Source organism: Colletotrichum lupini, chromosome 3, assembly GCF_023278565.1.
Source record: "Colletotrichum lupini chromosome 3, complete sequence".
Taxonomy (NCBI): domain Eukaryota; kingdom Fungi; phylum Ascomycota; class Sordariomycetes; order Glomerellales; family Glomerellaceae; genus Colletotrichum; species Colletotrichum lupini.
In genome coordinates, this window is record NC_064676.1 from 1,423,659 (window position 1) to 1,437,788 (window position 14,130).

Here is a 14,130-nt window from a genome sequence, read left to right on the forward strand (position 1 = left end):
GTTGCCAGATTGGGTTCCCTGGCCCCGCGACATGTTTCCCCATCATCCCTCTTCTGATCCAACCTAAAAGAGGGCATTTCCTCCCGACTTCGAACACCGACGGGTCTGTTCTCCGATCTTGATGGAAATCCGCATAGAAATGTCCACCTGCTAAGGTGACCGGTCATGGACTCCCCGGGACGCCAGTCCGGCACCAGCCTGGCCGACCTGATACGCACATCACAGCTTCTTACCGATCGGTACAGTACTGTTGCCAATAGCCTCAATACGGCACCGGTGACGCTGTCTGATCTCGCCAAAGAATGTCGCGCCGTGACAGATGCTCTCCGACGATTCAAGTACCTGCGCGAAACGATACCGGAAACCCTCGTTTTCGATCCAGTCCTTCTCGACCAATCCTGCCAGGATGCCTTGGACTCGATCAACACAGACTTGTCGTCTCTCGACTTCTACAGTACGCGAATTCGCCCGGCGACGAGCGATAGTGCTGTCGACATGTCCTCGGGACAAATTACCATCATTTGGAACGAAGACTCTCTCAGGCAAATTCAACGCCAGCTCAAGACCAACCGTCAATCTCTTACATTTCTTCTTAATTGTGTTCCAAGGTATGTCAAACTCGGACCAGTTGCGCGGACGTTGCTCACCAAGACAGCGAACATGTGACATCCAAAAACCACTCCACATTCATGCACTCATCCCGCCTAGTGTCATGGGATTGTGCGATCAGCCCGGCAGTACTCAACAAAGGTAGTCGACTGCGTCTATCTACCATCGGTCCGCGACCAAGGCCAGAGGCAGAAACCACCCCCGTCAATGATTCCTTCGAAGTTCGTTCGGCTTTGAAGAGACTCAGGCCACCGCCGGGCATACTATACAAGCAGAGCATGAGAACAACGAAAGACTTACACGATGCAATCGATCGTGGAGACGTAGCCGCCGTGGTAAAGCTCCTGTTACAGCGCATCGATCCGAATGCGCCTCGCTTTGGCTCGAAACTTTGTCCTCTTCGTCGAGCTTTGAATCGCCAAATTCCATCTCTAGTAACTTTCATAGCTATCGCCGGAGCAGATCTCGAGAGTAGAGGAGACGAGGGCGACACAATCTTGATCACGACAATCAAGTATGGATACTCCGAGAAGGTCGTCTCACTATTGTGCGAACTCGGTGCAGATGTGAATGCCGTCGATACGCTGGGGTGCTCGCCAGTCCACTACGCCGCCATGTCAGCCAAAGACGATGACACCTTAGAGGTGCTCATCCGCGCTGGGGGCGAGGTTGACCGCAGGGATTTGGGAACACGAACGCCTCTTATAGCGGCTGTTCAAAATTACCGCTTCAACGCTATCGAAAAGCTTCTCGAATATGGTGCGGACCTGGAAGCCCGGCTACAAAATGGCAGAACAGCGCTCCATGTCGCCATATCTATGAGAAGCAGCCCGATGACGGAGTTCCTATCAGATCAGGGCGCCTACCTCGACCGACGTGTCAATGAGCACACCGCCTTGACGTACGCAATATCTACAGCTTGTCCGGATATCGCTGAGGTGCTGATAGGGGCCGGGGCCGACGTTAACTTGCCGAGCTCGAAGGGTAACTTTCCGTTGCTCGCGGCTGCCTCAGCCGGGGACTTACGCACCATGAAGCTTCTCCTCTCTCGTGGTGCCAATTTTGATGCTACCGGTAGCGAGGGGTACCTACCCATGCACATGGCAGCCCATAAGAATCGAGTCGAGGTGCTGCAACTTCTCTTTAAAGCTGGATCACAGATTGACCCAACGACAGAACATGGAGAGACGCCTCTCACCATCGCGATGCACTTGGGATGCTTCGAGGCTGCTCAATTTCTGATCGAGGTCGGTGCTGAGGTAGACCACTCCGCTCCTGGAGCAGAGAGAATCATATGCCAAGCTCTCAAAGCCGGCAACACGCGAATTGCAGTCGCTCTCATCCGAGGTGGTGCAGACCTCACAACCCCATTGTTGCGAAACTCCAGCATGACGCCGCTACATCTTGCAGCCCACTACGGACAGAACGACGTGCTTGCGACGATGATCAGTACGGGCGTCGACCTCGATACTAGGACCTGGCCAGGGTTCACCCCACTCTTCGCTGCCGCAAGGGCAGGGCACCTCGACACTGTGCGACTTCTCCTCGCCGCCGGGGCGTACCTCAGAGCTCGATCAATGTCAGGGGCGAACCTGATGTTCTTCGCCACAGCGCATCCCGCAATGATCAAGCTTCTGATAGAACTTGGATTAGATGTTCGTGAGCGCGATCATCACGGCGCAACACCGCTACATTATGCGGCTGTCAAGGGTCAGTATACGACAGTGAAGCTGTTGTTACAAAATGGCGCGAGGTTGGTTCATGCCAGCGCCGTCTTCGAGTCTCTTCAAGACTATAAAACGAAAGCGAAGTATCGCCAAGGTACTGCTGCAGGCCTCGCTAGACAGAAAGGTCACATGAAACTTGCGCGACTTATTGAGGGGTGGAAGTTCAAAACTTGATGCGCAGATACTCCCTTTGCTTCCACCTTTGCTGCCCACTAGCAGTGCATTTCCTATGTTGACCGAAGATCTATATTGATATCAGAAGATACCCCACGATTGCACGTAGGCGTTTTGTCAACGCGATGTGATCATCACTACTGGCCCACACGCCGTTTTCCTATTCCAATACAATGTTTACCATCTCTTCCTGCCATCTGAATTATGCGACTTGGTCTAAGACTAGGAAACGATATTAGAATCACAGCGTGCGAATTTCAAATATTCATCACCTCTTCCACTAGAAATGCGGAAAGAAATCAGACCACTCCGGGGTCTCATACAACGACGCAGGAGCCTCGCGCAGATTGATGAACGCCTCAATGACCAAGAAAACCCTCGCCACAACAAACAGCAACAGGACAAAACAAAGAACAAACGACTTTGCTGTCTTCATCCACGGTTTTTGGTACGTCGCTCCTGCCAGTTGCGCCCCCGGCGCCGCACCAGAAATGAACATATCAAACCGCGGCCAAACCTGTCGAGCGAGGAAGAAGATCCACAGCACCACGCCCGAGGATGTAATCACCAAAGACGCAGCCAGCCAGAGAGTCCGCTCAATCGTCGTCGGAAAGTGGTCGAGCCAGCCCGCAAGGTGAAGCCCGCCGTACGCTGCTGCCGTCAGAGCGAGGACCGACCGCAGGACGTCGCGGTGGATGTTGACTTGGCCTAGCCCGAGGTTCGACATGGACGGGAAGTTGACTATGTAAGGGACGAGGTAATCCGTCTCGCCGAGAAACACGCCAACGGTCGGCACGGAGGTGAAGTAGAATTGAGCATACGTCGGCCGGGAAATGCATTCTGCCCAGAGAGAATCTGCGGCTGACGCAGCTTGTGCCAATCGTCCTGGGTTGACGGGCATGTGAGGTTTCTCGTGTCTCTGTACATCTGCAAAGAGTCTTCGACAATAGATCGTACCATGCCGGAGATTGAGCTGAGTATAAGGTGAAGCGAAGTATATCTGCTGGCATTCCGGGGACACCGTCGGTTTCGCCTGGTCGATGTGGTACATGTATGCGGTTCGGGATACTCTTTTCCACTGAATGTCGACGTCCACAGGCGACGAGAAGGGACGAAGGTTACTGACGTCGAAGCCGAGAAACCTAGAGGGCTCCCTGGTGCCAGGTGAGCCGATGGACAGGTGGGTCGTGATGAGAATCTTGTCCTTGTTCTCCTTTCTGGCCCCTTCCGTGCCCACGTCTTCGGGCGGTATGTACATGAAGCACCGGATCTCAGTTACGCCGTTAACAGCGCTCATCGACGAGCAGAACATCATCAACGCCATGGCATCCTCGTTCCCCTCGTCCAGGACAGTGGGATCGAGCACATCCAGGGGCTTGCTCCACCATAGCAAATAAAGCATAGCAGCACAAGCAACGTGTCCGCAGGTGTTGATCTCGAGTAGCGAGACGGGCATTTTCTTCATGAGGCGGCCGATGACTTGGGCGACCATCCAGCCGGCCTGTATGCACACCAGCGACTTGGCCATCCAGTCCGCCTTGCTCTTATCCTGGATCTGCGACTCGTGAATCTGCGGCAGCTTTCCGACGAAGGATAAGAGCCTGATACCCTCCGGCGTGACCGTTACTCTCCTGAGCACCGTCTCGACCTCGGCAGAAGGCATATTGACGACGAACCCTCCCATCACGGCGTAAAAACACTGCGTCATGTCCCACGTATGCCTCGAAAACGTCCTCGTCTCCTCCCTATCGGCAGGTGTTCCATCTGCACCTGTACTCCCTTTCCGATCCGCAGCATCCTTTTCAATCTCTTTCTTGAGCCATCTTGCCACAATATACTGAGCCGCCGCCGTGGCGACCACGAGCTCCGGCGCGAAGATGCCGTAGAGGACCCACTTTGTCCGCTCCAACGACCGGCTCCGAAGGGTGGAGCGCGCGGCGGGGACGTTGAGGTGGAGGGCCGTCCAGACGCATATCGTGAGGGTGAGCACGCAGGAGCAGATCAGGCCAAAGGTGCCGCGACCGTTTGGTTCGGGAGCCCAGTTAGTCGTGGACGAGGGAGGGGCCGCTGCTGCGAAGGGAGGTGAGAGGAGGGGATAGGCTGCGACGGCGGAGATCATGAGCGTGGGTGGATGTGGTTATAGCAGATTGCATGTTTGCAAGCTTTAGTTGGAGTTTTCAGGCTGGGTCTTGGACCTGTCTAGGAGAGTCGTCCTTAAGATTATGGGAACTCGCGGCACCTATATCATGATTGACATACCATCAAGGAGGGTCGTACGAAAGCGAAGCCGCGGGAGCTGACCCCACGCCACAGGCGCTGACGGCACGCGCCGGATGCGCCTTACCGCCGGTGCATAGAGCTAGAAGCTGAAGCAGGGCATCGCCGCCACCAAGCAGGGTTCAGAGGCTGCAGAGCCAATGAACACGGATCACACTGCATCGCGATAAGAGGACGACCAAAGTCATTGAACATGGAAATGGAAATATGCGTTTTGTGGCGTTCTACCCACGCATTATTGGCAACCCTGACCAAATGCTTCATCAAAAATTCTATCACTCCAAAGGTTGCCTCCTTGTTAGAGCTAGAGGACAACAGCAGGCGAGAGATTGTGATGAATGACGCTACTTATGCTATTGCGCCACGTAAGTCGAAGTATCTCATTACTGGTTATGACTTTCCCGTAGTGACGCAGGCACCACAGCTGCTATGGGCTATGCCGGACGAATGTGATGGATGTCAAGTAGTAACTTAAAGTGAGATGAAATTGATTCATCCTCAATAAATTCCCAAGCAAATGTGTGTACATCCGTATCACTTGAATGGTCTCTCGTACCAGTACATGATTTCCCTAGAGATTATACTTGCATCAAACAGTACTATTAAAGTAGTACTGTTATTACGAGTTATAGCACGTAGTAATAGGCATACGGAGTATAGTAAAAGTAGCTTAATTATTAAAGTAGAAATAGATAAAAAGAAAAGGTCTATATATATAATATCTAAGATAGACACGTAATTTAGTACATAACGGGTACTTTATAAAATATAATTACTATCCTTATTACGTAACATACCCCCTAATTACTATTACTAAGGAGCTATTATACTTAAAATAAAATCTCTGAATACCCTTATAAAGGCCTAATTTAGTTAAATATAAATAAATAAAAAATAAGTATAAGAAATACGCGTCTTTTAAACTACGTTTATTATAAATATATCCCTTTATTTAAAATAAATAAAATCCTAATTTAGAATAGCGTATATTTTATTATTTTTAATATATAAATTACTAAGGGCAAGGCTACTTAGCCGCCTTATATATATCTAAATTTTCGTAACGTTACTTAGCTATTATTTTTCTTTTTCTTTTTAACTTTTTATAATTATTATAAATACCCCCGTTTATTATATATACGCGCCTATATTATTAAATTGTTTACTAATTTTATTTTAAATATAAATATTTAATATATTTAAAAATAATAATAAGTTTTATACAATTTCTATAATACTTTTTATATATATATTATATAATTTATTAAAAGTTTAAATAAATAATAATATTAACGAGCCCCTCTAAGTTATTATCCCCTTTTATAACTTCTTATTTATTTATTAAGGCTTAGTTACTAAGCTCTCCCTCCTTAGTTAAGAAGATATTAAAACTATTAATTAAAATACCGAGGACTTTATTAAGTTCGAGGCTCTTTTTAATAATTATAATAAAAGTAATAATAAAGTAAATAATAATAATAAGAGCTTTAATAAGCTTTTACTTATCCCCCTTTAGAGTTTAAAAATAAAAATAAGACTAATTTAAATAATAAGCCCTTTAAAAAGGGTATATTATATACTTATTATTTTAAGAGTTTATATTTAATATTATTTTAAGGTTTAAAAAACGTAAAGCTAGCTCTTTTTAAAAAGGTAATAAAAAGTAAAAAAGAATGCTAAAAAGTTAAAATACCCCCTATAATAAATATAGTTCTTTTTACTATTCTAAGCCTATTTAATATATACTTAGTTCTTAAAAAGCTTAAGAGAGAGGCTCTTAAAGAACGGGAGATTTAATATTTATTTTATTTTAAAATAGCTTTTTAATATACCGACCCTAAGGATAGTAGTTATTATTTTATAAGAAATAATAGCTAGTATATATATTATTTTAATAACTATTTAGCTAAAGGGTATATTAATATACTAATTATTTTATAACTAATAGCCTAGGCCCTTATTAAGGCTATTATAAATAGTATTTCTTTTTTTATAAATATATTATCCTTTTTTATTATTAAGAAGCGTAGTTTTAATTATAATTTTAATAAAATATTATTAAGCTCCGTAATATCGTTTACTAAATATATAATAATTAGAAGATATATAAAAACTATATCGGCTTTTATATAGAGAACTTTTTTAACGCGCGCCCCTAGTCCTTTTTTATACTTATTATAGTTGTTTATAACTAACTTCTTATTATATTATCTACTTTTATATTTTAAGTTATTAACTTAATAATTATTTTAACTCCCGCGCCCCCCGCTACCCTTATTACTCTTAATTTTATAAACTTCGAGGTATATAAAATACGTTTTTTAGTATATATACTAACCCTCCTCTTTAATAACACTATATTCTTAATAATCGTATACTTTATAAACTAAGAGTTTAAATAATAAGTATAAGCCTAGGTCTTATTTTTATATATATATACTTTATAAAATAAGGTTATTTTAAAAGTTTAAGCCTTCGGGTTATAAAAGGTTTTTATTTTATTTATTTTAGGCCTCCGGGCCGTACTTTAAGTTCTATTTATTATTTATTTTTAGGTATTAAGTTTTTTTAAATATAGCTTAAATTAATTATTTTTAATTATTTTAGCTATTTATAATAGCTTCTTACGTATTATAAAAGTTAAAAAGTATATAAAAATATTTAAACTTAGCTTATAAAAGGTTTTTAATAAGTCTATTTATTAATATATTTTTTATTAATATATAAGTAACTTCGAAGCTACTTTTAGCGTACTCTTATTTTAGCTATATATTTTATATATTAATATAGTAAAGTTAAGTAGCTATTCTTTCTCTTTCCCCTATAATAAGTTAAATCGTTTACTAATTATCGTAATTAATTAACTATATTTTTCTTAAGTTAAGGGTAATATCCTTAAAAAAGCGCTTTAGAGCTATAGTCTTTTTTATAGTTTTTTTAAAATAAAAAAGCTTAGCTTCGGTAGTTAACGTTATAACTATTACTTAGCGTACTAATTTCTATTAAATTAAGTTATTAAAAAAGAATATTATATATCCTTAAGATAATCGTCGTATTACCTCGTTATTTATAAAGCTAATATTTTTAATTAAAAATAATAATTACGTACTTAATATACTACCGTAATAGAGTATAAGATATTTTATTATATAGAAATATTAAATATAATAGTTAATTATTTTAATATAAGTTGCGCTTAGGTTAGTTAGGAACTATAATAGTTATAAACAAATAAAAATAACGTCTAGTTTAATTATAATAGTTATATAAAGTATATTCCTAACCTTCTCTTAGTAGCTTCTTATTTCCTTTTTTATTACTTACCCCTCGTTTAGTTTAAACTCTTCTTAAAGAAAAGGGGTAGCTAAATATAATAAATTTATAAAGTTAAAGCGCTTAATAACTCGCTTAATATATATATTATAAATAAAATAAACCTTACGAGTAGTACGGTTTTATAAAATCTATACTTTAAGAAAGTAATTAATCGGTCTATTCTCCTTAAGGTTAATATATTCTTTTATATTATTAATAATCCCCTAAGCCGCCTTTTAATCGTCTTAATAATATAAAATAATAAAGCTATTAATATAAAACACTAATATTACTTTTTTATTTATAGTTTAGTAAATATAGATCTCTTCGTAGCTATATATTATATTTATATTATAGAGTATAAAAATAAAAGTTTAAAATTAGAGAATTAGTAAGTTTTAGAGGCTATATAAAGCGTATTAGAGTTTATTTATTTTATTAATAACTTTATATCCCTTTAAGAGTTTAATAATTACTAACTTCTCGCTTTTAAGAGGCGCGTTAAAAAATACGTTAATAATATTATATTAGTCTATTTTAAGGTCGAATTAAGTAGTTATTATTATTATAAGCTTAAAGGCTTTTATAATAAGTATTAAAGCGTACGTATTTTATAAGGGGTTAAGTAGTTATATATTCCCCCTTATATATATATATATACTTTTACTTCGCTAACCTCGTTATTAACGTCGTATTTATAAGTATATACTTACTTTAATAAAAATAAGATCCCTTATTTAGGATTATAGTTAACCTCTTTTTATATACTAATATCCCTTAGCTTTTTTATTTTTATATTTATAATATCCCTAAGTAACTTTTATAGTTATAATAAGAGATATTTAATATTACTAAACTTTTTTAATAAGCTTTAGAAATTAATTTTAATAAGTCGTGGTTTCTAAATTCTTTTAGAGCGCTTTAAGTAGGTCTTATAAACTACTCTTTTTATTATTTAATAGAGTATTATATATCCTATATTACTTTTTTTTATAGTTTTTTATTAATTAAATATAAAAGTAAAAGAAAAGTAATCCTAGAGACGGTTATAATAATTACCGTCTCTTATATTTAAATATAAGAGCGTTATAAAGATATTATTATTAAAACGTTATAAAAGTTTATAGGCCCGGTTTAAATATCTAGGACCTAACGGAGCTTTACTTAGTACTTAATAAAGCGGTTTTTATAAACTCTATTTTTATATAATAATAGAGGTTTATTATAAGGGTTCCTTATTAACGTTAATTTTAGTATTAAGAATTATTTCTTTACGATTAATACTTTATTTACTACGTATTTCAGTATTTTATTAAGAGCTATTAAGAATTGAAAACTTAAGAATTTCTATAATATATATAAGCGCTCGTAAAAAGGATTATAAACTACGTAAAGCTATTTATAACTTAGTTATTATATTCCTTTTTTTATCCCTATTTCTAAGCTTATATAAGGGGGTTATTTTAGGGGTTAATAATAATAATAAGATTATATTAGCCTCTTTAGCCTTATTAACCGCACCTTAGAGTACGTTTATTAGTTACTTAGCGTCCTAAATAATTAAAAATCTAATAATAATACTATCCTTAACTATAGAGTTATTTTAAGTATTAGTATTTCTAAAGTCTAGATCTACTTCCCTCAGTACTCGAACTAACTTATTATTAGTATTAAAAAGTTCTTATATCTCTTAGATTATTAAATTTACTTATTTACTTATAATAGCTTATTCCTTATATATAGGATTATAAAAAACTTTTTTATTAAACTTAATATTTTTTATAATAAATACTTACTTAAGTGCGGGTACTTAGACCCTATATAAGTTATATATTTCTAGTATATATCTAACTAAGTATCCTATATACTTATAAAAAAGTATTTTAAACTCTTTTTAATATATACCCCTTTTACGATTCTTATAAAGAGGGTATACTTAATAGCTATATATAAAAGCTATTAAGATATAGGGTAATTAGTTTAGAATCCTATACTTAGTAACCCGTTTATTATTAATATTAATACTACTTTTATTAGTTAATTTTTATTATAATAAGTAAATCTCTTTTATTAGCCTTTTATAAAGTAATATTATAAATAAAAATTATTATTAGTATTATTTCGTCCTATAGATTCGTAAGGAAGTTTATAAAAAGGCGCATTTTATAAGCTTTAGTAATTACGAGTTAACTTACTCTTTTAGCGTTATTTACGGGTTCTTTTATATATAAAAATAAAAGTTCTATTTTAATTCCTAGCTTATTATACTATGTTTTATATACGCGTTTAACGTTTATAATTAGGAGGGCGGTCTTATTATTACTTTTAAAAAAGTAAATTAGAGTCCTTTTTTAATAATAAATTACTACCTCGAGGCTCTATAATATAAAAAGTACTTTCTTTTTTATTTTAATTTTTAAAAAGAACCCCCTAAGCTACTTATTATATTCGTTAGAAGTTATAAATATATATTATTATTTATTAAAAGATAGTTCGAAATAGAAGAGATCTTAATATATATAGTACTATAGTTATAAAGCTCTTTTTAAGAGTAGTTTTCTTAAGATTACTATTTTAGCTTCGGATAATATATATACTTTATACTTAACTTATAATAAAAGTTTAATATATATACTTCGAGTCTTATATAGTAATTAATAAAGAGTATTAGGTCTAAAATAACCTATTTTAAAGTACTAAAAGAGCGTACTATTAAACCTCTTATAAGTACGTTAATACAAGCGACGGAATTTTTTATAATTAATTAATAATATAATATTAGCTAGGCTTTATAAAATACGCTTAAGGTTTATAAAAAAAAGATAGGATTAGAGGAGCTTATATTCGAAAAAAACTAGATTATTTTTTTAAATAAGCTACTTTTTAATAATATTTTTATAAAGCGTTTTTTATTATAAAATATAATCTAAACTATAGTACTAAAGTGCGCTTTTATTTAGTAAAGTTTTTAAAATTATATTCATATAAAATCCCTTAATATAAGCGACGTTCTAAAGCTTTAAATCGTAAGTTCCCTTTCCCTTAGGTCCGTTTAGGACGCCCTTTATAATATAAATACTACGTATAGTAATAAGTAATATAGTAGTTCTTAATTTAATATAGTTTTTATTACTTAATAATACGTAACTCTTGGGTTTAAATAGGCTCTTATTATTAACTAAATATATTATTTTATAACTATTTATTATTATATTTTAAAAAAGAGGGTAAGTGCTACTTATAAAAGTATTAAAAATTACGTTTATTTCTAAGTCCTAACTCTTTATAAGTATAGTAATTACGTAGCCCTCGTCCTAGTTCATTAATAAGCTCGCTATAAGTTAGTTAGAGAATCTTTTTAAAAACCTAGGTTTTTAGGGGTTCTATCGTTCTTTAGCTAATTAGCTTTTTTAAGCTTATTATAAAGTAATTTTTATTTATTTAATTTAATAATAATAAGGACTTTTTTTATATAGCTCTTTAATATTCGTATTAATAACTTATTAGCGTTTTAGTTTATAAGTACCTATTTTAATTTTTAATACGCTATAAGGCGCTATAAATATACGTAATTATAAAAATATATAACGTTACCCTTATTATTTACGTTATTAATTAAGTTAAAGCGTTTAGTAAAAATAAAATAAGCCCCTCTTTAACTTAAAAGTCGTTTAGTATATACGTCCTAAATTACTAAACTAAATATATATATAATCTCCTTAAGGGTCCTTATATATGTTTTAAAAACTATTAATTTATTAAAAGTCTTATATATACGTTAGCCTTATATAAAATTAAGTCTTAACTCAACTATAACTAAAAAGCTAAGTACGGCGATCTTTTTATTAATTTTTAAAATATTATACGTTTTAGTTTAAAAATAAGTAAACTACTACTCCTTATATTAGTATTAGGGGTTAATTCTAGTTTTTATTTTATTAAAAGCTTATTAATATTCCTCTTAAACCGCATTCCTTATTATTAGTTTAGGGGGTATAAATTCCTATTTTAAATATTTAACGATTCGCTATATACTAAACTTAGTACCGTTTTTAATAATTTTTTAAAATACGTATTTATATAATATAGCGTTCACTAATTTTACTAATTATTAAGCGAGGACTTTAATATATATATTAATAATATTACGTTTATAAACTATAAGTTATTTATATTTAGTATCAAGCTCTTATTATTTTTAAATATTCTTAAGTATATAAATCCTTTTTATAAATATAATATAAAAATAGATTTATTTATATAAAATAAGTAATATAACTAGCTTTATAAAAAGAAACCTAGCTTAGTCCTATAAGTTACTCGTACTTAAAGAAGTTAAAAAGTTCGTATTAAGAATTATATTTAAAAGCTATTAATAAAGGATTTCTTAATTTTTTTAGTTATTCTTAAACGCCTTATAATAGGCTTAGTAAGCTCGTAATTCTTTTTTATTACGGGTTATTACTAATTATTTAAATTTAAAGGGTAAAATAAGCGTTATAGAGGGGTTAAGGAATATATTAGATTTTAGAGCGTTTAAATCGACGTATTTCTAAACTTTAATACCCTTATTTATAGCGCGAAGTATATTAAACTATTTAATCTAGTTATTACGGCTTATTAATTTAGCTTAGGTTAAAGTAAGTATAAGTAAGTTAGTTATTTTAAAGAGATTATAAGAATTATATTAATAAGTACGTTATCGTAGTATAGGGTTTTAATTAAGAGCTAGGCTTATAACTATTATAAGTTATAGTATATAATAATAGGTATACGGAGTATAATAAAAGCAGCTTAATTATTAAAATAGAAATAAATAAAAAGAAAAGGTCTATATATATAATATTTAAGATAGATACGTGATTTAGTACGTGACGGGCACTTTGTAAGGTGCGATTACTATCCCTATTACGTAACAACTGTCATCCTCCTAGTGAACACCTCACTTTGTATAGCAAGTGAACTGTCCCACGACTTAGCGTTCTATCCGATACTAAGTCTAAGAGTCAACTCACCTCAACTGTCGTCGTGCAGATGCCCTTTTCGTGCCGGATGTTCCTCGCAATGTACTCTCCGAACCTCTGGCCTGGGTTGCACCCCACAGAGGGCTCGAAGCACATGCCCATGCCGGCCAGAGTACTTGATGTCGCACGACATGATGCCGGCATCGGAGCGGCGTGAGCCGTCAAAATGGCGGTGCTAAGAACAGCTAAAGAAGAAATCGAGGATGGAAACATGGTGAAAGCTTATTGAATGACGTGTAGTTTGAGTTGAAGAGGAAAAAGGTTGGCTAACTTTTGCGAAGGTTTGCTATTCTATATCAACCTATATAAGATTGTATAATACAGTATCCTAGTCCAAAACTTATTGTACGTAAACGAATAACTTCTTTCATTCAATCAAAACCACTCATATACGAAATTTGTTCGTAAGTGGAAATGTACGGGGAGCGGACTTCAAGACGTTGTCGCGGGCCCGTGTGATGCGCGGATTCCCTGAGAGAAAGCCGAGACCGAACTAATAACCAGTCTGATTTATGGATATGAGGATTGCTGGGTTCCGCAATTTCTATGGGGGTCTCGGATCTGTGCGCTGAGGCTATCTGCCCCCTCTAATCAAAAGTCGCGAAAGCGCTCGATTAAAGGTGGGAAGGATAGCCATAAATCGGCTTCATCCGGCTTTTTGTGTACTTGGCGGTCTACAGGGCTGAAAGTTAAATTGATACATCCGTTTCCGACTATATTAGCTTAGTATTACTGGAGAATTATATTGTGCAGTCAATTAACTGGACAAAATCTCGTCAACGTTCTCTGATGTGGTTCTCTGACTCATGTCGTCGAGTTTGGCATATGAGCTTTAATGCTCCAAGACGGCAACATGCTGTGCTTGGTTCTATCAGAGCTCTTGGGCACATAACGAGTTGACAACAACAAATCGTTGCACGCTGCAAGTCGTATTGATGTAAAGGAGCTACATATGCGGATTGATCTAGGAAAGAGAAATCCTCGACTTAAGGACATTCAACAAT

General features: G+C 35.8%; 3 protein-coding genes across 3 annotated transcripts; 1 reads left to right on the forward strand and 2 right to left on the reverse strand.

The window, feature by feature from the left end:
- Nucleotides 1-165: 165 nt before the first annotated feature.
- Nucleotides 166-2,469, forward strand: CLUP02_05147 (uncharacterized protein; the record flags this gene model as incomplete). Its single annotated transcript, XM_049284156.1, has 3 exons — nt 166-571; nt 1,057-2,319; nt 2,378-2,469. 3 exons carry the CDS (start codon nt 166-168, stop codon nt 2,467-2,469), a joined length of 1,761 nt encoding a protein of 586 aa, XP_049141299.1.
- A 321-nt stretch (nt 2,470-2,790) lies between these two features.
- On the reverse strand, nt 2,791-4,629 carry CLUP02_05148 (uncharacterized protein; the record flags this gene model as incomplete). The annotated part of the gene is made up of 1 exon (XM_049284157.1): nt 2,791-4,629. One exon carries the CDS (start codon nt 4,627-4,629, stop codon nt 2,791-2,793), a length of 1,839 nt encoding a protein of 612 aa, XP_049141300.1.
- A 45-nt stretch (nt 4,630-4,674) lies between these two features.
- On the reverse strand, nt 4,675-13,339 carry CLUP02_05149 (uncharacterized protein; the record flags this gene model as incomplete). Its single annotated transcript, XM_049284158.1, has 5 exons — nt 4,675-4,705; nt 4,788-4,869; nt 4,943-5,091; nt 5,175-5,221; nt 13,118-13,339. 5 exons carry the CDS (start codon nt 13,337-13,339, stop codon nt 4,675-4,677), a joined length of 531 nt encoding a protein of 176 aa, XP_049141301.1.
- Nucleotides 13,340-14,130: the final 791 nt, after the last annotated feature.